Here is a 20,843-nt window from a genome sequence, read left to right as displayed (position 1 = left end):
TAGTTAACATAATGGGAATTTTGAAGTATTTTGAGGGAGGAGATTTTTTGTGGTATTTAAGCACGTACTGTGTGCCAGGCACTGTACTATGCGTTGGGTGTAGATACAGGCTAATCAGGACGGACACAGTCCCTGCCCCACAAAGGGCTCACAGTCTTAATCTCCATTTTAGAATGAAGTGACTGAGGCACAGAGAAATGACTGAGGCACAGATCACACAACAGACAAGTGGCAGAGCCAGAATTAGAACGTCTGGTTCACCTTTTCAGCACTCCTATCACATTTTCCATGATAGCTGGAGAAAAATCACGAAATTCAGCCTTTTCTGGAAATGTCAGAGAAGAGGCTCTGGCCTTCCTTCCCTTTAATATTGTACTGGCTGAAGCATTATTAAAATTATTACCTCATGCAATACAATACATCAAAACTGTGCATGTGTTCTGTGTAAGCCAGATACCATTTGTCAGGATTTTTTTTGTGTTTCATAATGCCTTTCCAGCCTTAATAATATATTATCTTTTCCCCCCTTTTATTTTAAATTTAATTTTCTGGCCTCATTTTGCAATCCTTGGAAAATTTTGCTTCTAGTAAATGTAGCATTGCATAAATGTGAGGGGTTTTTTTTTTCCATTTCTGAAAAAGAAACAACTTCTGCAAGAATGCGGATTATGACTATTACTCCAGTCTTCATTTTTTTTTTTTTAAATCATCTTAGATCCCAAATGTCTGTTCTGTGGCTGATTTCCTAATGGTTTGGGGGATTCTGTGGATCGTTCCCTTAACGCAGCCAGTAACTCCATCCATAAGCCTTAGCTGTAGATAAATTACTATGCAACACACTTGAATTCCTTTTGTTCTCCAGAATGCCTGATGGGTTAGCAGTTTTTTTGGGGGGAGGAAGAGGTATGATTGGGGTTTTTTTTTTTTTGAAGCGGGGATTCTAACCATGGCCATCTATTTTGAACGCCTGCGATGTGGAGATTGTAAAATGCACCTTTTACGTTTCCTGTCTCGGCGATTGAAGTCAGAGTCGGTTTCCAGAGTAGGACTGCTGTGTCTTTAAAAGGGGCCCAGTGAGTCCTCCCCTCCCAGCTCCTTTTGGTAGAGGCCTGGCTGGTGAACAGTAAAGCCGCTTTAGGCATGTAATAGAACATTCCATTTCCTGTTCCCTTGCTGACACAGAGGAGTGTTCCTGCTGGCAGTGATCTAATCATAGTGCAGTAAGAAACATGGCAGTTTGATAAAACATGGTGGAGACGGCCGCCGAAATGGAAGCGTATGTCCTGGAAGACATTCTGGAGGTAGGGCTAGGACCGGGGACCCCCGGCGAGCGTCCGCACCCGAACAAAGAGATCTGTCCGCCGGAATGTGTTTACGACCGGGTAGGTAGCGGAGGGAGGAGGGAGAAGTTAGGCATAAACCCTGGGATCGGCCAGGCCGCGTCGGGCGGCGAGGGATGGGTCCGTTTCGACTGCCGAACGGGTCCCAAATCGGTGTTAGTAGAAGTCGGGGCCCGGTAGATTCTTGGGGGGGGCCTGCCTATGTGGCCGAAGAAAAGGGAGGGCCTTCGACTGCCCGCCGCTGACCTTTAGATTAACCCGGTCAGAAGCGGGGGGGGGGGGGTCCACAAAGCAGCCCTCAGCGGGTTTAGTATCACATATCTCGCCCAGCTCATTTGCATCAAGAGGCCTAGAGCTGAGGCGGTGAAAAAGGCAGCTGGTTATTTCAGCTTCCAGCATAAAATAAAACTTCTAAAGCGGTAAAAGCCGACGGCTAAAATTAGCCAGTCCTCCCCGGTCCCGACTTAAAATTGTGAGTGTGACATTTTTGAAGCCGCGGCGTACTCGAGACTGAGAGAATGTTCTTTTTAAGTTAATAATTAGTCAAACCATGAAACTGGAATTCTGCATTCTTCTGGGAATCTGTCCTTGAGCAGGAAACAGTTTTAATCTTTTCTCCGCCCCTCCCCGGCCCCCCGTATTCATTTTTACGAGAACCCACTTAGGCGTTTTAGATCAGAGTAAATGCATGTCACTTGGGCCTTATACAATGACCCCCTCTGTTCGAATTGTTTTGGGCTTTGTGCGTAAGGGCAGCACCGGGGTATTGCAGAGGCTAAATCCCATTTTGAATATCCGCAGTTTTTTTTAAAGGCCACTCCGGCTAAAGATAGGCTGGGGTGACGATCTCTTCACCGGGATGGGCGGAGAAGTGTGATGGGAATTTGGTAATTTCCTCTGCCGCTGTTGCTGCTGCCGAAAAAGGAGGGGGAAGGGCTGCGAAGAGAGGCGGATACAGGGAGGAAAAACCCTCCTGCGCATTTTAAAGTGCTGCATGATCAATGAACATTTTCTGGAGTCTCCCAATGTGTGCGTGTGTGCATGCTTAGAGCTGACATTGCAGTAAGATTCTTACGGCGGTTCTGCAGAATGAAAACCGATCCCCCTGTACTCTCTAGTCCTTTGTAGACACCACCCAAAATGCCCCTTTTTATTGTCTCGCTCTTGCCTTGCATTGTGCCTGCTAGTTCATTTGTCACGGTCCTCCTTTCTGGCTCTTTTTAAAATCAATTCCCTGGCCTAGTACTATTGCCGAGGTCCTTTAGAAGGGGCATTATTAATCTCTCGTCATCAATTTAGATAAAAGTAAAAGGGCTTTACCTTTCTGGATGTAGCTCAGACCTCTTCTGGCGACCGACGAAGCGTAACCAATTACTGTCACATTTCTAAACACATTTCACATTTTCTCGGGAGAAAAAAAAAATTCAGAGATGATCAAGACCTAATGGTTTACACATTGATTCGGTTCTCTGGACTGTTCCAGTTTTTCATATTATTTAAATAATTCTTCAGCTGTAATATGAAAGCAAACAATTTTCAGGCTAAGAATCATTTCCTTGGCCTTTTAAATTTTAATGCAGACCAAATTTCAGAAGTTGTCATTAGGTTATGAAGTCCGCTCTGAAAGTACAGCTAGTTCTTGTCTCAAGTCTAGCATCTTTTTTTTTTTTTGCAGTCTACAAATTAGTTATTAATACTTATTTCCATTAATGCTGATTTAAAATATTCATGTTGTGCTTTCACACTGACTAACTCTTAATTACTACGGGGCGCATTTAGTATTCCAGAAATGTAATTTCTCCAGCCGCCCTGACTTTTTGTTGTATCTGAATGAATGGACTTGGATAACGCTTGGTTTTTCTCTAACAGCTTTAAGAGCGGTCTTCTTTAATGTAGCTTAATGTGTCTCGTTGGTCAAAGCCATCTTTGATTTAAGCGCACAACTGAATGATAACGGTGATTGGCAGAAAGACAGTGAACGGTTTTCCGTCGGGCTACGGAAGCGTGTCCCTCTTGGTGTCCTTTGAAAATCGTGACGAAAACCCGACAGGGAGAAGAGAGGAAACGGTCCCTTTCCAGGGATAGATTACCTCCTCTTGTCCCACTTGGTGCCGCTCTCTACATTTCCCCTTCCAGGTTCGGGGCTGGCACCGGGATAAAATGTAAAATTGGGTCGTTGAGAAGCGAGCACCTTCAGGATCCCGTCTTCGTATCCGGCAGCAGGTCAAGGGTTCGGGGCACTCGGCGTTGACCGGCGATCCCTGTAGGGTGAATTTCATCAATGGTACCAATTTTAGTAAGAGTGTGGACCTCAGAGGTTCCAAATTTTAGATTTTTTTTTAAAATGGCAAAACCCCAGATTTTCGTCCGCTGTAGGAGGACGATGTCGGCGAACCGGGAAAGAATTTATATATTCACCTTCTAAAAGGTAAATAAATTCCATCCAACAACAGGCGGAGGACTTTGGGTAGGAGGAGTCAAGTGGAGAAAGTGCATGGAGCGCATACACATTTAATTACCCGTTAATTCAGGTTCAGGGATCATTTCAAACCCTCATTTTGTGCCCTAAGGTTCAAACCTCTTTCCTACCAAACCAAAGGGTAGCAAAGTCACCGGCTCCCTTCCGACTGAGGTGCCCGAGGTGGGGAAATGGCATCCGGGTAGGCAGACAAGATAGTAAGGGCTTAGTCCGGGGTTCTGCACTCGGTACCGTCGGGGAAATTGTGCATGGTCCACAAGAAGAAAAATAAATGTCGTTTACCATCTGTGTAAAAAGTGCTTAAACCTGTTTCAGACAAGTCTATACAGGATGCCGCTCCAGGTCCTCTCACTCAGGTGGTAGTCACAGTGAGTTTACTGAGTTTTGTAGAATAGCTGATTTTCTGCCTTGAAACAAGTCCGTCCGGCTTCTTTTTGAAAGGAAATTTTAATAAATTTGCGCTTACCCATCTCTCCTCCCTCGCCCCGCCCGGGCCGGGAGCTCCACCTCTCCCTTACGCTACTCTGGCCACGTGCCTCAGTGTTGTCCGGTAGGGCGGGCTTCGGAGTCAGAGGTCATGAGTTCGACTCCCGGCTCTGCCACTTGTCAGCTGTGTGACTGTGGGCAAGTCACTTGACTTCTCTGTGCCACAGTTACCTCATCTGTAAAATGGGGATTAACTGTGAGCCTCACGTGGGACAACCTGATTACTCTGTATCTACCTCAGCGCTTAGAACAGTGCTCTGCACATAGTAAGCACTTAGCAAATACCAACATTATTAGGGTGCATAATCAATCAGAGAGCATCTGGTTCTGACTGAGCAGACGCTCTCAGCGATGGCAGGGAGCGGGAGAGGGCCTCCTGTCTAACGCCGACCGAGGAAGGGCTTTGATGTGAGCCCGGCGAACCAGTTCCCCTAGAACCCGGGGGTTTCATTCTGGCAAAAATCCACGATACGGCAAACCACCGCTGGCGAATTCCCGTTCCCGTGGTGCCCCCACGGGCACGCAAGCGCCCAAGCGCTACTTCTGACCTCCAGGTTTGCCACAGCCAGGCAGGCCGGCTCTGTGGGAGGAGCGCTCCCTGATTCCGGGACAAATTCCCAGCCAAAACACACGTCACGGCGCTCCCCCTCTACAATGGAAGCTCGTCATGGGCAGGGAGCACGTGTACCAACTCCATTATACCGTACCCTCCCAAGCGCTTAGCACAGTGCAGTGCACACGGTTTAGCGCTCGATCAATCTCATCGACGGATTACGGCAGATCAGAGGGTGCGTAGTTCAGGTGAGGTGATGGAGTTGACTTGTGGAGCTGGTCTTTGTATGTTTTAAAACCACCAAGCTTTTCCCAGGGATGATGTAGTTTTTGGGGGGGGGTTGTGTCATGCCCCCCAACCCCCCCACCTAATTCCCTCCCAGTTGCCAAAGTTTTGGACTTTCTGAAGGAGAGGAGTAGTGACCATGGAATATTTAAGGTCCACCTTTTGCTCATCACTGACATCAGTATTTAGGGTTGGCCACAGGCAAGTATCTTGCCAGTGGTCCTTTGTGCCATGGTGGTTTTTTTCCATTCAGATTCTTGCTTTGTGTCTTCCTATTGCAAAACGCAATTAGTCCAATAACTTTTTGGCTTCTGAAGTCAATTGTTTGGTCTTAGATTTTGCAACCAAAATGAATAATTTTCCTATATAAGTGACACCGCTTAGTATACATTGAGCACCGCATTTGGGGCGTGGTTGAAGAGGGTGGAGTAGAAGAGGATTTACCCTTCAGGTGTTTTTGAGTGCACAGGTGGTGTTGCTTGATGAAGAAAATTAGCCCCCGAAGATACCCTGAACAGGTAAGAGCCTGTTCGGCTCCTTATGGGCAGGGGACTGACTGCTGATTGTACTCTTCCAGGTGTTTGGTAGAGTGCTCCGTAAATATCGTTGATTGCTTGATCAATGTCCACGCTGCCCCTGTCTTCTTGGGGCGTGGTGGGGGTGGAGGAAGAAGAAGGAATATAGAGCTAAAACTGAATTTTTGTCATTTGATATATTTTTTTTAAAGCTTTTCTGTCCCCTGGGTTTCTGCAGTGCTCCCCAAAGTACCCCTGCCCCAAACATAATTAACCTAATTGATAGCAGGATGCTGAATTTCTATTGGGGCGGTTTTCTCTTAAGTCATTTGATCACCATCAAAATGCATTTAGAACCCAAATGTCCCCGGTGTAATTAGGCAAAGAAAGTTAGGCACGGTCCTTCAACGCTGGTGAACTTGGAAATGATGGTTTCCATCTTCCAGTTGCAGTGTGCCTACCTCCGGGCTCTCTTTAGGAGGTAGGTCCGCTTAGTGCTCCTCCACCTCGGACGGCGAAGATACCACCGTAGCACGCGGTGAATTCGGAGAAGATAGACGGTCGTATTTTTAGGGCGAAGGTGCCCTCTGGAAGGGCCTGGTTTGAAGCTAAGGATAATAATAACCATTGTGGCATTTAAATGCCTACTCCCTACTAAGTGCTAGGGGAGATAGAAGATTCAATCATATTTATTGAGCGCTGACTGTGTGCAGAGCACTGTACTAAGCGCTTGGAAAGTACAGTTCGGCATTAGACAGTGACAATCCCTACCCAGCAACGGGCTCACAGTCTAGAAGAGGTTGGACCCCGTCCCACTTGGGGCTCGCAGTCTGAGGGAGGATGAATAGGCATCGGACCCCCATTTTACAGTTGTGGACAGTGAGGCAAAGAGAAATTTGTGATGAACGTTGAGCAGGCAAGTGTGGCGGAGGCCGGAACTAGAACCCAAGCGGTTTAGGCCTTGGAAAATTAACCGAGAGACACGATTACTGTATTCCCCTCCTCCCTTTTGTCGCACACAGATTCATCTGAATCTTTTGGATGATTTTTGTCCTTTTGGATCAACGTCCGCGCAGCATTCCAAGCTTGGCATTGTAGCCTGTCATTCCAGAGCTTCGTTTGGAACTCTTGCCTCTCTAACTTAACCAGGAGTCCCTCTGGACTGTAAGCTCGTGGTGGGCAGGGAACACGTCCACCAACTCTGTTCTGTTGTTATATCGTACTCTCCCAAGTGCTTAGTACAGTGCTCTGCACCCGGTAAGCGGTCAGAAAGTAGGACTGATTCAAATGCTTGGTACAGGGTCCTGCACGCAGTAAGCATTCAGTAAATACCGGCGATCGATGATCTGATCGATGATTTCCGCCATCCCGCTCGGCTTTTAGATCTCATTCCCTCCCGCCGCCGCTTCGTTAGGGAGGGACACATTGTGTAGCGTGTTGGTGTGCAGTTGTGGGGCAGGCGAGGGACATTTCTGTCCCTCCCACCTTATGGGTGGAAACTGAGCAACTGCTCCAGGTGCCATCCCCCGCTGACCCCAGCGTCTCGAAGGCGTTTAGTAATAGTATTTAGTAACTGCTTCCTGTGTGCAGAACACTGTCCTAAATGCTGGGAGGGAATACCCAGGTGGGAATTTCACAAGATCCCCGTCCCCTGGGGGGTTCCCAGTCTAAGAGCTAAAGTGGGTTTGGAGACAGACACATGAGTAGTGAGGAAACATTACAAACCCAACAGTCTCACAAAGTAGGCTCATAGTCTCGGCGCAGGAATGGAGGAGTTCGAGAGCACGCAGGAATAGGTTTTTATCCCCGGCCCATGGGAATGAGACCTTCAGCGGCAGGAGGGCAGACGATTCTCACCGCGGTGCGCTTACCTATTAATCGTGTTTATCGAGCGCTTACCGTGTGCAGAGCACTCTACTAGGAGCTCGGAAGAGTACAGTACAATAGCGACAGACGCATTCCCTGCCCACAACGAGCTTACGGTCCAGAGGGAGTTCACCAGGCCATACAAGGAAATTACCCCCGCGGTTTCTGTGAAGAAGAATTGGGATTGCGGTAGGCATGTGCCAAAAGTGTATTTGTAGCGATTGCCATTGAAACTGCTCTAAAACCTGGCTTTCAGAAGAGGCGTTAACACTTCCTAATGTAGACGTAGGCTTAGAACCAAGTGTGATTTCACGTTCAGATTACAGCGCTCTGGACTTGTATTTTACAGAGAAAGCAATCTTTTCCTAATGGAAAGAGGATCGGCCTTGGAGTCCCGAGAACTCGGGTCTGATCCTGGCTCCTCCACTTGCTCGCTGTGTAATCTTGGGCAGGTCGCAACTTCTCTGGGCCTCAGTTACCTCATCTGTAAAATAGGGATTAAGACTATATGGACATGGACTGTGTCCAACCTAACGTGTATCCATGCCAGTGCTTAGTTCAGTGGCCAGCATCCATTAAGTGCTTAACAATTACCAATTAAAAAAAAAAATGGCTCTCCAGACAGCACACAACCAACTGATCTGTATTCAGGGGTCAGGCTGAAAAGGATCAACAAGTATGCTAATCTGGACTCTGCCATTTGCCTACTATGTGACCTTGGGCAAGTCGTCTCCCTTTTCGGTGCCTCAGTCCCCTCATCTGCAAAATGGGAATTGTCTTCCTCCCTCTTAGACCGTGAACGCCACGTGGCTCCCACAGCAGTGTGGCTCAGTGGAACGAGCAAGGGCTTGGAAGTCAGAGGTCATGGGTTCTAATCCTGTCTCCGTCACTTGGCAGCTCTGTGACTTTGGGCAAGTCACTTAACTTCTGTGCCTCGGTTCCCTCATCTATAAAATGGGGATTAACTGTGCGTCTCACGTGGGACAACCCGATTACTCTGTATCTGCCCCAGCGCTTAGAACAGTGCTCTGCACATAGTAAGCGCTTAACAAATACCAACATTATTATTGATTGGAGATGAAGACTGTGACCCCCACATCGGACAACCTCATTACCTTCTATCTACCCCAGCGCTTAGAACGGTGTTTAGCAAATGCCCTCATTATTATTATCTCGTATCTACCCCAGTGCTTAGTACAGCCCTCGTCACATAGTAGTGCTTAAAAGCCCCAATTGTCACTGTTACCCGGGTTATTATTATATAGGTCTTCAAGATCCCGACTTCTCCTGGGCCGCATTGGTGACAGGTCACGGGGGGATAGCGGCAGCAATCATGGTCGAGAGAAACTTGAGCCATCACTGCGATGACTCCGTGTATAATGCTGGGCACGAGGATGGCAGCGCTCTCTTAGGACGTTTCTGCCCTTGAACAACCCTGAGCCCTGTGGTCATCTGGATTTGAAATTATCGACGGGGTATTTCTGGATCGTGGGGCCTAGCGGAGCAGGCACGGCAGGTGGTTCCTCCGGAGGTTGGGGGAAGGAGCTGCAGCCTTGGCCCTGCTCTCCTCCTCCGCCCGGCCCCCGAGGGGAAAAGGAAAACTACTTGCCAACTGGTAATCCCTTCTCAAAAGCAGCTGGCATTCGGCAGCCCTAGTGGGGGCACTCAGCGGTGGCCACAGATGCCCTTCCTTAATAATAATAAAAATAAATAATAAGAGTGGAATTGGTTAAGCGCTTACTACGTGCCAAGCCCTCTTCTAAGTGCCGGGGTAGGTACAAGATAATCTTCCTTCTAGGACCATTATCTTTTAGGAAGGAATGTGGCTACCCACTTTGTTATACTGGACTCCCCCGAGCGCTTAGTACAGTGTTCTTCATTTCGAAAGCGAGCGCGCTGCACGATTCAGTGAATGAATTCATGATGTGTATGTATATAACTGTAATTTTATTTATTTGCATTGATGTCTGTCTCCCCCCACCCCAGACTGTGAGAGGTTGTCACTCTCTGTTGTTGTGTTGTACTTTCCCACACGTTTAGTACAGCGCTCTGCACACAGTAAGCGCCTGATGAATGCAGTTGAATGATATTGGAGCGCTTACTGTGTGCACGGCACTGTACTGGGCGCTTGGGAGAGCACACTGCAACAGTTGGTAGACCTGTTCCCTGCCCACAGCGAGCTTACAGTCTTAACAGGTGGCTCTCCTGTGACGTCAGGGTGGTGTCCCCGCGTTAGACATCTCCCGTTGTAGTTACACGCCCCGTGACCCCTGTACGCACGTGCACGCGTCGCGTTCTCTCCAGACCGATGCACGTTGGGGGAAGCAAACACGTGTTTTGGCAGAACCGAGTGTTCTTCCGTCCACCCCAGTGTCCTTCGTTTTAAACCTTCGACTTCTATTACCGGCGTCGTTTCCCCACGGAGTCAGCCCCGACTGCTAGTCCCAGCCTCACCCAGAAGTTCAGGGTAGGGATGAATGGCTAAAGTTTAGCAATCAGCTCCTCCTGTGGAGACTTGAAGGTTAACGAGGGCAGAGCAAAAGCAAGCGCTATAAATACTTCCCGAAGTACTTCAGGCTCGCACGGGTTAGGCGCCGACGACGCGGAAGCAGCAGTTATCCACCGATCACGTGAACCCGGGTAGAAGAGGATTTCAGGTCGCACTTGGCCACGTGGTGCCTGCCCCGACTCTGAAGGGGATTCATCCCTTGGTGAAGAAGAATTGTCGGAACTGGGGATGGCGAGTTGAACATGCAGAGCGAGTGGTGGCGGTGACCGGCCCCATTCCGCCTAAATGCCAACTCTGTTATTAGGAGGCAGCGTGCGGTGGCTCATCTCCAGTCAGTTGACAGAAATGGGGCCCGTGAAAGGCCCTCTTGAGTATTTTCGGTGGGAAGCGAGCAGGGCCCGATACGGCATTTAAAACTGAAAAGGAGGTTGCAAATTAGATCTCATTCCTAAGGGGATCGCCGAAGGAAAAATAAATAACTTCTTTTCCTGCACAGATCTTGTTGAAGTTTAACAAAGAAGCTATAAGGAGCAGCCATTATGTTCTGCAGCTGAGGCGAAGATAGGTTATGCATGCTTGTGGTTTATGCCGAAAGACTTTACTTTAAATCAGGGTGTCCCACTGGTATTTATTTCTTGCTCAGATAGTAGCAAGCTTGAGCCACTTCTCCCATCAGGTAGGGTGCCTTCACGGTTCTCTACCTCTCCTGAGACTTACCGGTCCTTGCAGATGGGGCTGACGTGAATAATGGCTGAAAACCCTTTCGTCATGGGTTTAGATCCCCTCCCTGTCTGTCTGTAGCAGACCTGACCGAAAGGTCTTCTCTCTTGCACTTTACCTTCCGTCAGCGAAGCACCCCTGAACATAGATGTGATCAAAAGTCAGAAGGTAAGAAGCGAATGGCTTGGATAAACGAACAAACGCTGCATCTAGCTCCAGAATAGTGTCGGCCATACCTAGTTTTCACATTAATCGCAACCTTAAGCTTCATGATTTGGCGTTAAGAATTCTTCCCCTGGAAGCTTTTCATAAAATCGTAGGACCGAGATGCCATATGATCCAATCCCCTGCCTTTCATTCAGTCGTTTTATTGAGCACTTATCGCATGCAGAGCACTGTACTAAGCCCTTGGAAGAGTACGATAGGACAATAAACAGACACATTCCCAACCCACAATGAGCCTTCAGTCTAGAGTACTAGACTGCAAGCAGGTGGCCATGCCACCCAGACTAGGTGGTTGTTTTTTGGGTGTTTTTTTTTTTTTTTGTTGGTTTTTTTTGGATTGCCAAGAGTTCAAATTTGCCATATGAGAAAAATCAGAGAACAGAAAACAACCTAAATTCTGGGAGAAAGAAGGGGTGTATTTAGGCATATTGTTCGTGCAGGTATAAGAAAATGGGGAAGCAGAAGGAAAGGATACAATTTCAGAATTATCTCCCATCCAGATTGTTTTGTCCTAGTTATAGATATAGATTGCTGGCAGGAGAGGTCTATTGAAAGCGTTTGAGTACATGAGTGACTTCAGATGCCTGTAAATTCCTGTGCGGTAGACGAGGAAGGAGGGGCTACAGAGAGAATGCGATGTGTTTGATGTGTATTAAAATGGAGCCAAATGGCTCTTTGGGAATATCAAGGGTCCTTTCTTTTTATTTAGATGGAAACATCAAAGTTTAGGGCAAGATGGAGACATTTCTACTTTTGAAGCACGGCGCTCCTGTAATGATTTTGGCAAAGTTCTAAAGTTCTGTTGGGTTGAACAGGCCTCGAACTATATTTGGCCTGACACAGGGGTTCGTGGTTCTCTTGGCGGTTTTACTGGAGCTAATTTGCTCAGAAAAGCCAACCCGGTGCAACTTAGCACTCCGTCTTGAAGATTCCATTGAGGAACCTCTATGCCCAGTTTCAGTTCTGAAACTGGGTTTTTGTCTCGAGATAGCATCGCTGTGTAAATGTGGGAGTTAGCTGACCTGATTCCCTTCCCTCCAGCTCTAATGTCGCTGCGAGGTTGCGAACGGAGATTCCGGCCCCTGTCAAAGCCAAATGGAGAGAGAGACTGACTGCATGCTAGATTCCACCATTTAGAGTGACAGTGGGGGAGGTAATGGTAAGACCCGGTCTCTGCCCTCAAGGAGATTACTGTTGAATGGGAGCATTGGATAAAAATGACTATTTCCCAGATAGTGAAAACAGGAGGTAGACTCAGGATATAGGCAGAAGAATTACAGGTAGATCTCTCTAAAGTAACCAAAAATTAAACGTCCAAATCAATATAATCCATTTGTATCCGAGCTGGAGTTGGGTGTTGTAGATTAATCTTCTTGGGGGAGTCTTTCCCTCCCCGGTGGAGATGAGGCGAAGGTGGGTGAAGGAGAGCAGCGAGGAGATGGGAGTAAGTGAGCCATGCCGTGGTCGGAGCTTCAGGTACGTGGCAGGGAGCACCCGGGATGCATCCCTCGCCTCCGATCTGTGCAGTGGAGTTGCTGACCCCATCCTCTTGGAACAGGCAGTACGGTACAAACCTAGAATTTGCAAATAAGAAGCGAAACTGAGCAAAGGGTAACTTTGAAGAAGAAGCCCCATTTTGATTCCATTTTCAACATCAAAAAGTTTTCTGGGGCACATGCTGTGCTCGGTTCTGTAACCGAGTTCAGCGGATAATACTCCTGTGGTCAAAACAAGGGTGAAAAATGACCGGTAGAAGAACGTGGAGTGAAACGTCGAGCAAAATTTCGTTGAATCCGGAGGTTTTGCGACCCACTGAATGGGAGCCATCTTACCTAGGAACTAGAGTTCTCGAACTAGAGATTCCAGTAATTTACATGAAAATGAAGCCATTCGAATGGGGGACTAGAAGACCTCAGAGTGTAATTTCATTTTGGAAATATGGAGGGTAGACTTTTTATTCTTAAATATATCCAGGAATGGTGACTGAAATGAGTATTCAGAAATGTCTACAGAGAACTGGACCTGAAGGTACCTTCCTTTACTATTTTATGCCATTTCTAATTAACTTTTAAACTTTCACTCTAGACCACGAGCTCCTTATGGACAGGGAACATGTCTACCCACTCTGTTAATGTACACTCTCGGGGCTTATTGCACTCGCTCAAGTATGTAGTTCAGTCCGTGCACACGTTAGGTGTTCAGTAGATACTACCGTTTGACTAGTGTGTGCGGGGCAGAAGGAAGAAATGAAAAAGGGATAACCTCAGCGACCCACATCAGTCCATGATATTTCTTGAGTGCCCACTGTATGTGAAGCACCCTATCAAACACTGCAGAGAGTAGAGCACAACAGAATTAGCGGACACGTTCCCTGCCTGTAACGAGCTCACGATCTAGAGGTATCACTCCAGAGAAACGGGTTTTAACTGGGCATAAAAAAGATCACGTACGATTGTTGTATAATTCAGAGGTGGGCGGACCTCTCATTTGAACCGGGGGCCAAGTAATGAGATGTGCTTATTCTCGAGCTTCCTATTTATGACTGCTAAGATATTCGGCTGTGAAAACAAAGGAGTTGGACAATTAGGGTAGACAGTTCTCTTTCTGGGAGGTTATCGGTCGTACAAGTGGCCGCGACGCATCGTCAACACGAACGTCAGTGTTTAGGACCGCCTCTGTCCAGTTCTCCATTGACTGCATTGAAATCTCTAAATCCGGGGGGGCGCGGGGAATGGCCTATTTCTCTGCCCGTTAGTGGCTGCCTGTAGCCAACCAGCCACCTGTTGATTTAAGGAAGAGAGGAGTCGATTGGCCCTCCGTGATGCTGGCTTTTCGACATCTCAAGCCGTCCCAGTCGTTCAGAGAAAGTTTTCATTATATGGCTTCAGTTTCAGGGCTTGTAGTGGAGAATGCCTGAACTTGCCTGAAACCGAATTGAGCTTCATTTTGCAAGGGCCCTTTTCCGGCTGTTGAAAATGAGAAGATTTCCAGTTCTTCGCTGCGAAACGAGGTGGTAGTTTCCACATATCCAGAGAAAGGTCCAGTCTCTGGCTTCCGTTCGAATGCCTATCGTGGAGAGCTGATGATCCCCGGAGCAGAATCGGGCTTCATTTTTGCAAGGGTCCTTTCCCCGCTGTTCAAAATGAGAAGATCTCTAGTCCTTGGCTGTGAAAGGAGGAGGTGGTTTCCAGGTGAATACGTTCTTCCCAACCCACGTCCTCCTCGACTCAGTCTCCCGTTCCGGGTCACGCGGACGTACCGGAAGCCGAGCCGCGGCAGTGACGCTGCAGTGCCAATGCAGGTGCTCTGCAGCAGTTGTCCGCCAGTGCCAGCCAGCCAGCGACACAGTCGTGCCAGTTCGGCGGCAGATCCCGTTACCCTTTTGCCTTTTCCTTTGATGTCAGCAGCCGGAAGGGACCGGCTTTTGGAATGGCCCATCTTAAGGAGGAAGGGAATAATTCCCGCACTTATCTTTAGGTAATGGTATGAGGAGGGGGGATGATAAGGTATAGCGATTTGTAGCTGCACCTGCTCAAAGTACAGGCATGGACAATTCCCCCCTTTCTTCGGGAAGACGCCTTGGCTGGTGAGAACCTGCTGCTGATACATCACCTGGCTAAGGAGACTCCCAGATAGGGTAGAATTTCTTTCACCTTCCCAAAGGACAAGATAATAATAGATATCTTTTAAATTAAGTTTTGTGACCACCTGTGTTCTTCTTTATATTGGTTGGGGCGTGAGGAAATGGAATAATGCTAGCTTTGAAACTTAATATTCATTCAGTCGTATTTATTGAGCGCCTACTGTGTGCAGAGCACTGTACTAAGCGCTTCTATACAGCTGCAGGACTTCGAACTCCGTGTCCTTAGCTTTCCTTGTGAACGTTGTCCTTATGTGACACTTCCCCAATAAACAGAGCTACACCCCCGAATCTTGCCCAAGATTTCATGGTCCGATTATTGGAGGAGGGAAGATGATCGTTGCATGAGACTCACAAGCCCGAAAGAGAAAAATAATAATTCGACTCTCCTCACTGTTGAAACAGTTGAAAAAGATTGAAGTGGTTTTCAGAGTGCAACGCAAGTAACGTGCTTCAGAAACACTTTAATGCTCGGCACCTTCCTGTCCTCATCCTACCTCCATAAGACAACAGAGTTGGAAGACATGTTCCCTGCCCAGAAGGAGCTTGCAGTCTAGAGGGAGAGAAAAGCATTTGAATGTATTACAGATAGGAGAAGGGCAGGGTGTAAAGACAGGTACATCGGAGCTGCTGACTGGTATTCAGCATCAAACAGAAAACTCACCTTATGGCGATGGTGCTTACCAAAGACTGTTTAAAAGAGATGCGCAATGCTTATGAAAAATGTAAAACAAATGCAACAGCTCTGATCTCATTGAGGGAAAACTTGAATTTCTTAAGGCCTAATCCCCATCTCCCAGGCATAGGAAATGAAGGTTTCCAACCCGGCCTTACTCTTTCTCGGCCCCTGCTTCCTCCTCTATTCAGTATCAATCCCACGCAAAACTGGTTCCCCCACACAACATTAGCTCCAAACCACACTAGTTCCTGCCCTGGATTTGTTACGCACAAATGGTCTCCCACTGTGTGGAAATGTAACTCCTTGTTTTCCATTGCTCAAATGACTCGCCGATCAAAGGAGCTCGTTAGACTGTGACCCTCAGGATTGGCAGATTTATGAATTTACAGTGAGCGAAAAACTTTAAAGTTCAATTTTCTCTGTAATTTTTTTTTTACATTTTTTTCTCAGCTGGGAGTCTGATGCCTTAATATTAGTTGGTTAATATGCTTTTGAATTGGTTTTATTGGTGGGCATTCTTGTGCTTGGGGATTAGCAGACTCTTGCCAAAGAGTGCAAATAAGGACATTGCTAATTAGAATAACAGAATAAGCATCTCTGGAGATGAATAACTCTTGCATCCAGTTGATATAGAAATGGAGAAACTGAATAAGAAATAGCAAATTAGACACAAGTATTTCATGTGACAATTATTAAGTTGTTTTTACAGCCAGCCAGGAGGCAAGACAGATGAAGACTGCCTAGTAATTGGGGAGAAAGCCATTTCGTTTCATTTGAAGGACTTAGATCTTTGAGGAGCTTGAGGTTTTCCTTTCAAAATGTGGCGCAGGGAAGTGGTTTCGATGTTCAGTCGCTCCTAGGGCCAGGAGAGGTCATTCGGTCCTGTCAAGCCCTTCCCCCCGCGAAAAAAAAAAAAAAAAAGCCACGCTTAACTCCTCCAGGACAGATTGCCGCTTGCCTCCTTTGAAGATTCCACCATCTTCCTCGGTAGCTTGGGCTACTGTTAAACCGCCCTTAAGTGAAGCAATTTAAAAGTGTGCTAAGGAGTAGGAAAAAATTTATCCTAAGTATTTCCTCATGGTCCACCGTAGAAACCCAGGAGAGCGATTAATTGCTCAGCCCCTTCTTCATAATAATCCTTCCTGGATTTGATCCACGCTAAGTGATTCCCCTTCACAGCATGGAATGAACAGAGCCGGGGCCACATGTCCAGGAGCTCTAGAACAAAAGACTAAATACACAGGAGAAGTCGAACACATTGTCCCATTAAGAAGGACAGAAGTCATTGTCTAGAGTCGCAATCTAGTGGCCTTTTCTAGGAACCGCTCTGTTTTACAAAGGACTGTTCTAATTCCACGCTCAGCCAGGACTGTGGATTTCACAATGGCCTTTTCAGCCGCACAGGCGTTCGTAGGTGAATACAAGGAGCAACTCTGTTCGAGGAAACCGAAGGTGAACTGGCACATGGCGAACTGGGAGCCCCTCACGGCTCGGTTCTGGTTCGTCTTCTGTTCTCCACGGACACCCACTCAGAGAACTCAACCTGCACCCGTGGCTTCGCCTTCCGTCCCGACGTGGATGATTCCAGAATCTGCCTCTCCAACCCTGTCGTCTTTCCTCCTCTGCCGTCTCGTATTTAATAATAATAATGATAATAACGTGGGTATTTGTTAAGCGCTTACTATGTGCCGAGCACGGTTCTAAGCGCTGGGGTGGGTACAGGATCATCAGGTTGTCCCACGTGAGGCTCACGGTCTTCATCCCCATTTTACAGATGAGGTCACTGAGGCACAGAGAAGTGAAGTGACTTGCTCAAAGTCGCACAACTGACAGGTGACGGAGCCGGGATTAGAACCCATGACCTCTGACTCCTAAGCCCGGGCTCTTTCCACTGAGCCACGTTGCTTCTCTATTTGACGGTGTCTAGTGGCCTCGTGGATGGAGCTCGAGCCTGGGAGTCAGAAGGGCCTGGGTCCTAATCCCGGCTCTGCCGGGTGACCGTGGGCAAGTCACTTCACTTCTCCGCGGGTGTTACCTCATCTGTGAAATGGGGATGAAGAGTGTGAGCCCCATGTGGGATGTGGATCGAGTCCCACCTGATTAGCCCGAAGCTACCTACCCTAGCGCTTAGAACAGTGCCTGGCGCATTATAAGCACTTAATAAATACCATTAAAAAAAAAAGAGTTGATAGGCACATTCCCTTGCCTACAACAAGCTTCTCCAAGAGGCCTTCCCCGACTAAGCTCTCATTTTGTCTCCTCTCTTAATCTTTTGTATCCTCCATGCCCTCGACTTGGTATCCTTTAGGCATTTGATATGCACCCTATCCTTGGCCCCCAGCTCCTAGGTACCTATCCTTATACCCTGTCCCTTCCCCTATCTGAAATACATTCAAATGCTTCTCTCTCCCTCTAGACTGTAAGCTCCTTGTGGGCAGGGAACATGTCTTCCAACTCTGTTGTCGTGTACTCTTCCAGGCTGTTAGTATAGTGCACGCAGTAAAGCCCTCAGATACCACTGATCGATTTCTACCTTTGAAAAGTGAAATTTCAAGCTGCAATTTTAATATGTTGGAGTTCAAAGAACACATTTTGGAAGTTTTGGGGGTGTTTTTTCTTTTAAACTTTGGAAAGAGTCACAGTTGTGATTTCATCTGTAATTGTAGGCTTCTAAATACATAGCTGGCATTTTGAGAATTGTTGTATAGCAAAAATGCATTTTTTTTAATGGTACAGTTGAATTTTTTAAACTGCAGCTGTTGCTATAGGCCCAAAATGGATTCTAATCTTCATGAATTACTATCCAGGACACCACAAGGCTAGAACTGAGTTCTAATATGAACCCCAGGAAGCCAAATATCCCGCTTTTTCTGTTGTGGTTCGCAGGAGACAATTCCCTTCTGAATTGACACAAACTATTCCCTAAAGGTAGGGTAACCGGTCGGATTATTGAAATGTGGGAATGACCTCCTCGTTACCTCTCAGCTGGATAACGTCTGAGTCTCATACTAGCAGAAGGATGGTGTGTGGATTGTTGGAAGAAGTGAAATAATAATGTTGGTATTTGTTAAGCGCTTACTGTGTGCACAGCACTGTTCTAAGCGCTGGGGGAGATGCAGGGTAATCAGGTCGTCCCACGTGAGGCTCACAGTTAATCCCCATTTTACAGACGAGGCAACTGAGGCACAGAGCAGTTAAGTGACTTGCCCACAGTCACACAGCTGACAAGTGGCAGAGCCGGGAGTCGAACCCATGATCTCTGACTCCGAAGCCCAGGCTCTTTCCACTGAGCCACGCTGCTTCCCCAAGTGAAATGGTGGCATGATCAGCTGGAAGTTGTTAAGTAGGAGTTGGACAGGAGAATTTTCCCTCTTTCTCCCTAATCTTACCCTCTCAACAAGGGCCGCCGAAACTGCCCGGGCTTGCAATAGATCCTGTCCCCATCGGTGGTTTGATAGAATCCATTAAAAAAAATTAAATGGGAGTAAACCTGAAGTATCTTAGAGGAAAAGAAATTCTACTGTGAGGAGTATCTTGTTTGTAACTTCCATTTGAGGGGTTCTAGAAGTCGTTTTAATTGCGTGGAATTTCACAAATGCAGCTCATTGTGGGCAGGGAATGCGTCTGCTATTTCTCTTGCATCGTACGCTCCCACGCGTTTAGAACAGCCCTCTGCGCATAGTAAGCACTCAATAAATACCATTGATGGAATGAAAATGTGACCGTAATCACTTTGCCGGGCTACATAGCTCAGTAAAGCGTTTCGTTAATATTTGAGCCGAAAGTGAATATTTGTTGGGGTGTGACCTGACCTTAAGTGACCTAATGTGTCTAAAATGTAGTTGTGGCTTAATGAATTTTTTTTTTTTTTAAAAAAAAGCATTATTTGGCAGAGAAAGAGGGTTGAGATTGAGCAGAATCATTGGCTCCACACCGGCTCTCTGTCTTTCTTGCTCCCATTTTAGCCGTGTCAAAGCGAGGCCCAGAGAAGTGATGCAACTTCCCCGGGGTCACCCAGCAGGCTAGGGTGCAGAGCCATGAGCGGACACATAGTTTCCTGGCTCCCCATCTGATAATTTTTCCATTAGGCAACACAACCTCCACAGTTCACTTCAGCAGGAAGTCCTTCAAAACACCTACCGAAGACAGTGCTCTGCCCTGCTCACTGCTCTTTATTGGCTCTGTGAAAATAGTGTTAAGGGCAAAGGTGCTAAACAAAGGATGGTTTCCCATAGAAAATCCTTCCAAGGTCCAGTAATATAATAATAATGATGGTATTTAAGCGCTTACTATGTGCCAAGCACTGTTCTAAGCACTGGGGGAGATACAGGGTGATCGGGTTGTCCCACGTGGGGCTCACAGCCTTCATCCCCATTTTCCAGATGAGGGAACTGAGACCCAGAGAAGTGAAGTGACTTGCCCACGGTCACACCGCAGACGAGGGACGGAGCCGGGATTATTCATTCATTCAATAGTATTTTATTGAGTGCTTACTGTGTGCAGAGCACTGTACTAAGCGCTTGGAATGTACAAATCGGCAACAGATAGAGTCCCTGCCCTTTGACGGGCTTACAGTCTAATCGGGGGAGACGGGCAGACAAGAACAATGGCAATAAATAGAGTCAAGGGGAAGAACATCTCATAAAAACAATGGCAAATAAATAGAATCAGGGTGATGTACATCTCGTTAAACAAAATAAATAGGGATTAGAACCCACGACCTCTGACTCCCGAGCCTGGGCTCTTTCCACCAAGCCACGCTGCTCCTCATTAGTGCATGTCTGAGATCTAAACAATATCAGAGTATTAAAAAGCATGACAGGTCTAATGGGATGTTCGAACAGCAGTGTATTTGCCAATAATGAAACAGTTCGAATTCAATGTAAATCCAATATTTAATTTTCAATGTTCTCTTTCGCAGTCTATTCAAAAAAGGCAGCTTGTGTTCAATTATTTTTTCTATTAGTGCTGTTGATTGAGTGCTGTATAGAGCACTGTACTAAGCGCTTTCTCTTTGAAATTTCTGGGTTTTTTTCAATTGTGAAATGAATCAATGGACTCTAACTTTGTTCACGCTATCAGGATACTTCAAGGTTGCGGGGTGAGCCGGTGAGGGGGATGGGGAAATTGAAGTTCTAAGGCAAGGACAACTTTGTGTGCTGTCTAGAAACTGTGATAAAGGAAGAACAGTTTTCACAGGGTATCTGAGCTCTCTTCTGTTTCCCATTCTTTCTATGCTCTCTATCCATAAACTCAACCTAGTGATAATTAAATCCTGATGTCAACTGGAGCTAGATCTTCTAGAAGCTAGTTCCAGGCCGGGAGATAAAGTGTGGGGCCTGTGGCGGAGGGGTAGAGGGAACGCTAAGAAGAACAGACAAAGGAAATCAAATTCCCTCAGTGGACTGGGAATCGGAGACTGAAATTCTCATCCCGCCTCTGCCACAGGCCTGCTGGTGGCCTTGGCCAACTCATTTGATCTTGCTGGGCCTCACTCTCTTCACCTCTAAAATGGGAATAAGGTACCTCCTTTTCTACTCATTCAT

At 47.0% G+C, this 20,843-nt stretch overlaps 1 protein-coding gene across 1 annotated transcript in view; it reads left to right on the top strand.

Moving 5' to 3' along the window:
• The first annotated feature begins 1,176 nt into the window (after positions 1-1,176).
• ANKRD17 (ankyrin repeat domain 17) overlaps positions 1,177-20,843 on the top strand; it is an 85,416-nt gene continuing 65,749 nt past the window's right edge. The window contains 1 exon segment of the mRNA XM_029073757.2: positions 1,177-1,301. Within this exon segment, the coding sequence (XP_028929590.1) occupies positions 1,248-1,301 (54 nt within the window). The 5' untranslated portion in view covers positions 1,177-1,247.

Source organism: Ornithorhynchus anatinus, chromosome 10 (assembly GCF_004115215.2).
Source record: "Ornithorhynchus anatinus isolate Pmale09 chromosome 10, mOrnAna1.pri.v4, whole genome shotgun sequence".
In the NCBI taxonomy this organism is placed as follows: Eukaryota; Metazoa; Chordata; class Mammalia; order Monotremata; family Ornithorhynchidae; genus Ornithorhynchus; species Ornithorhynchus anatinus.
The sequence above is the reverse complement of the archived record's forward strand: the minus strand, read 5'-3'. Positions and strand labels throughout refer to the sequence as shown.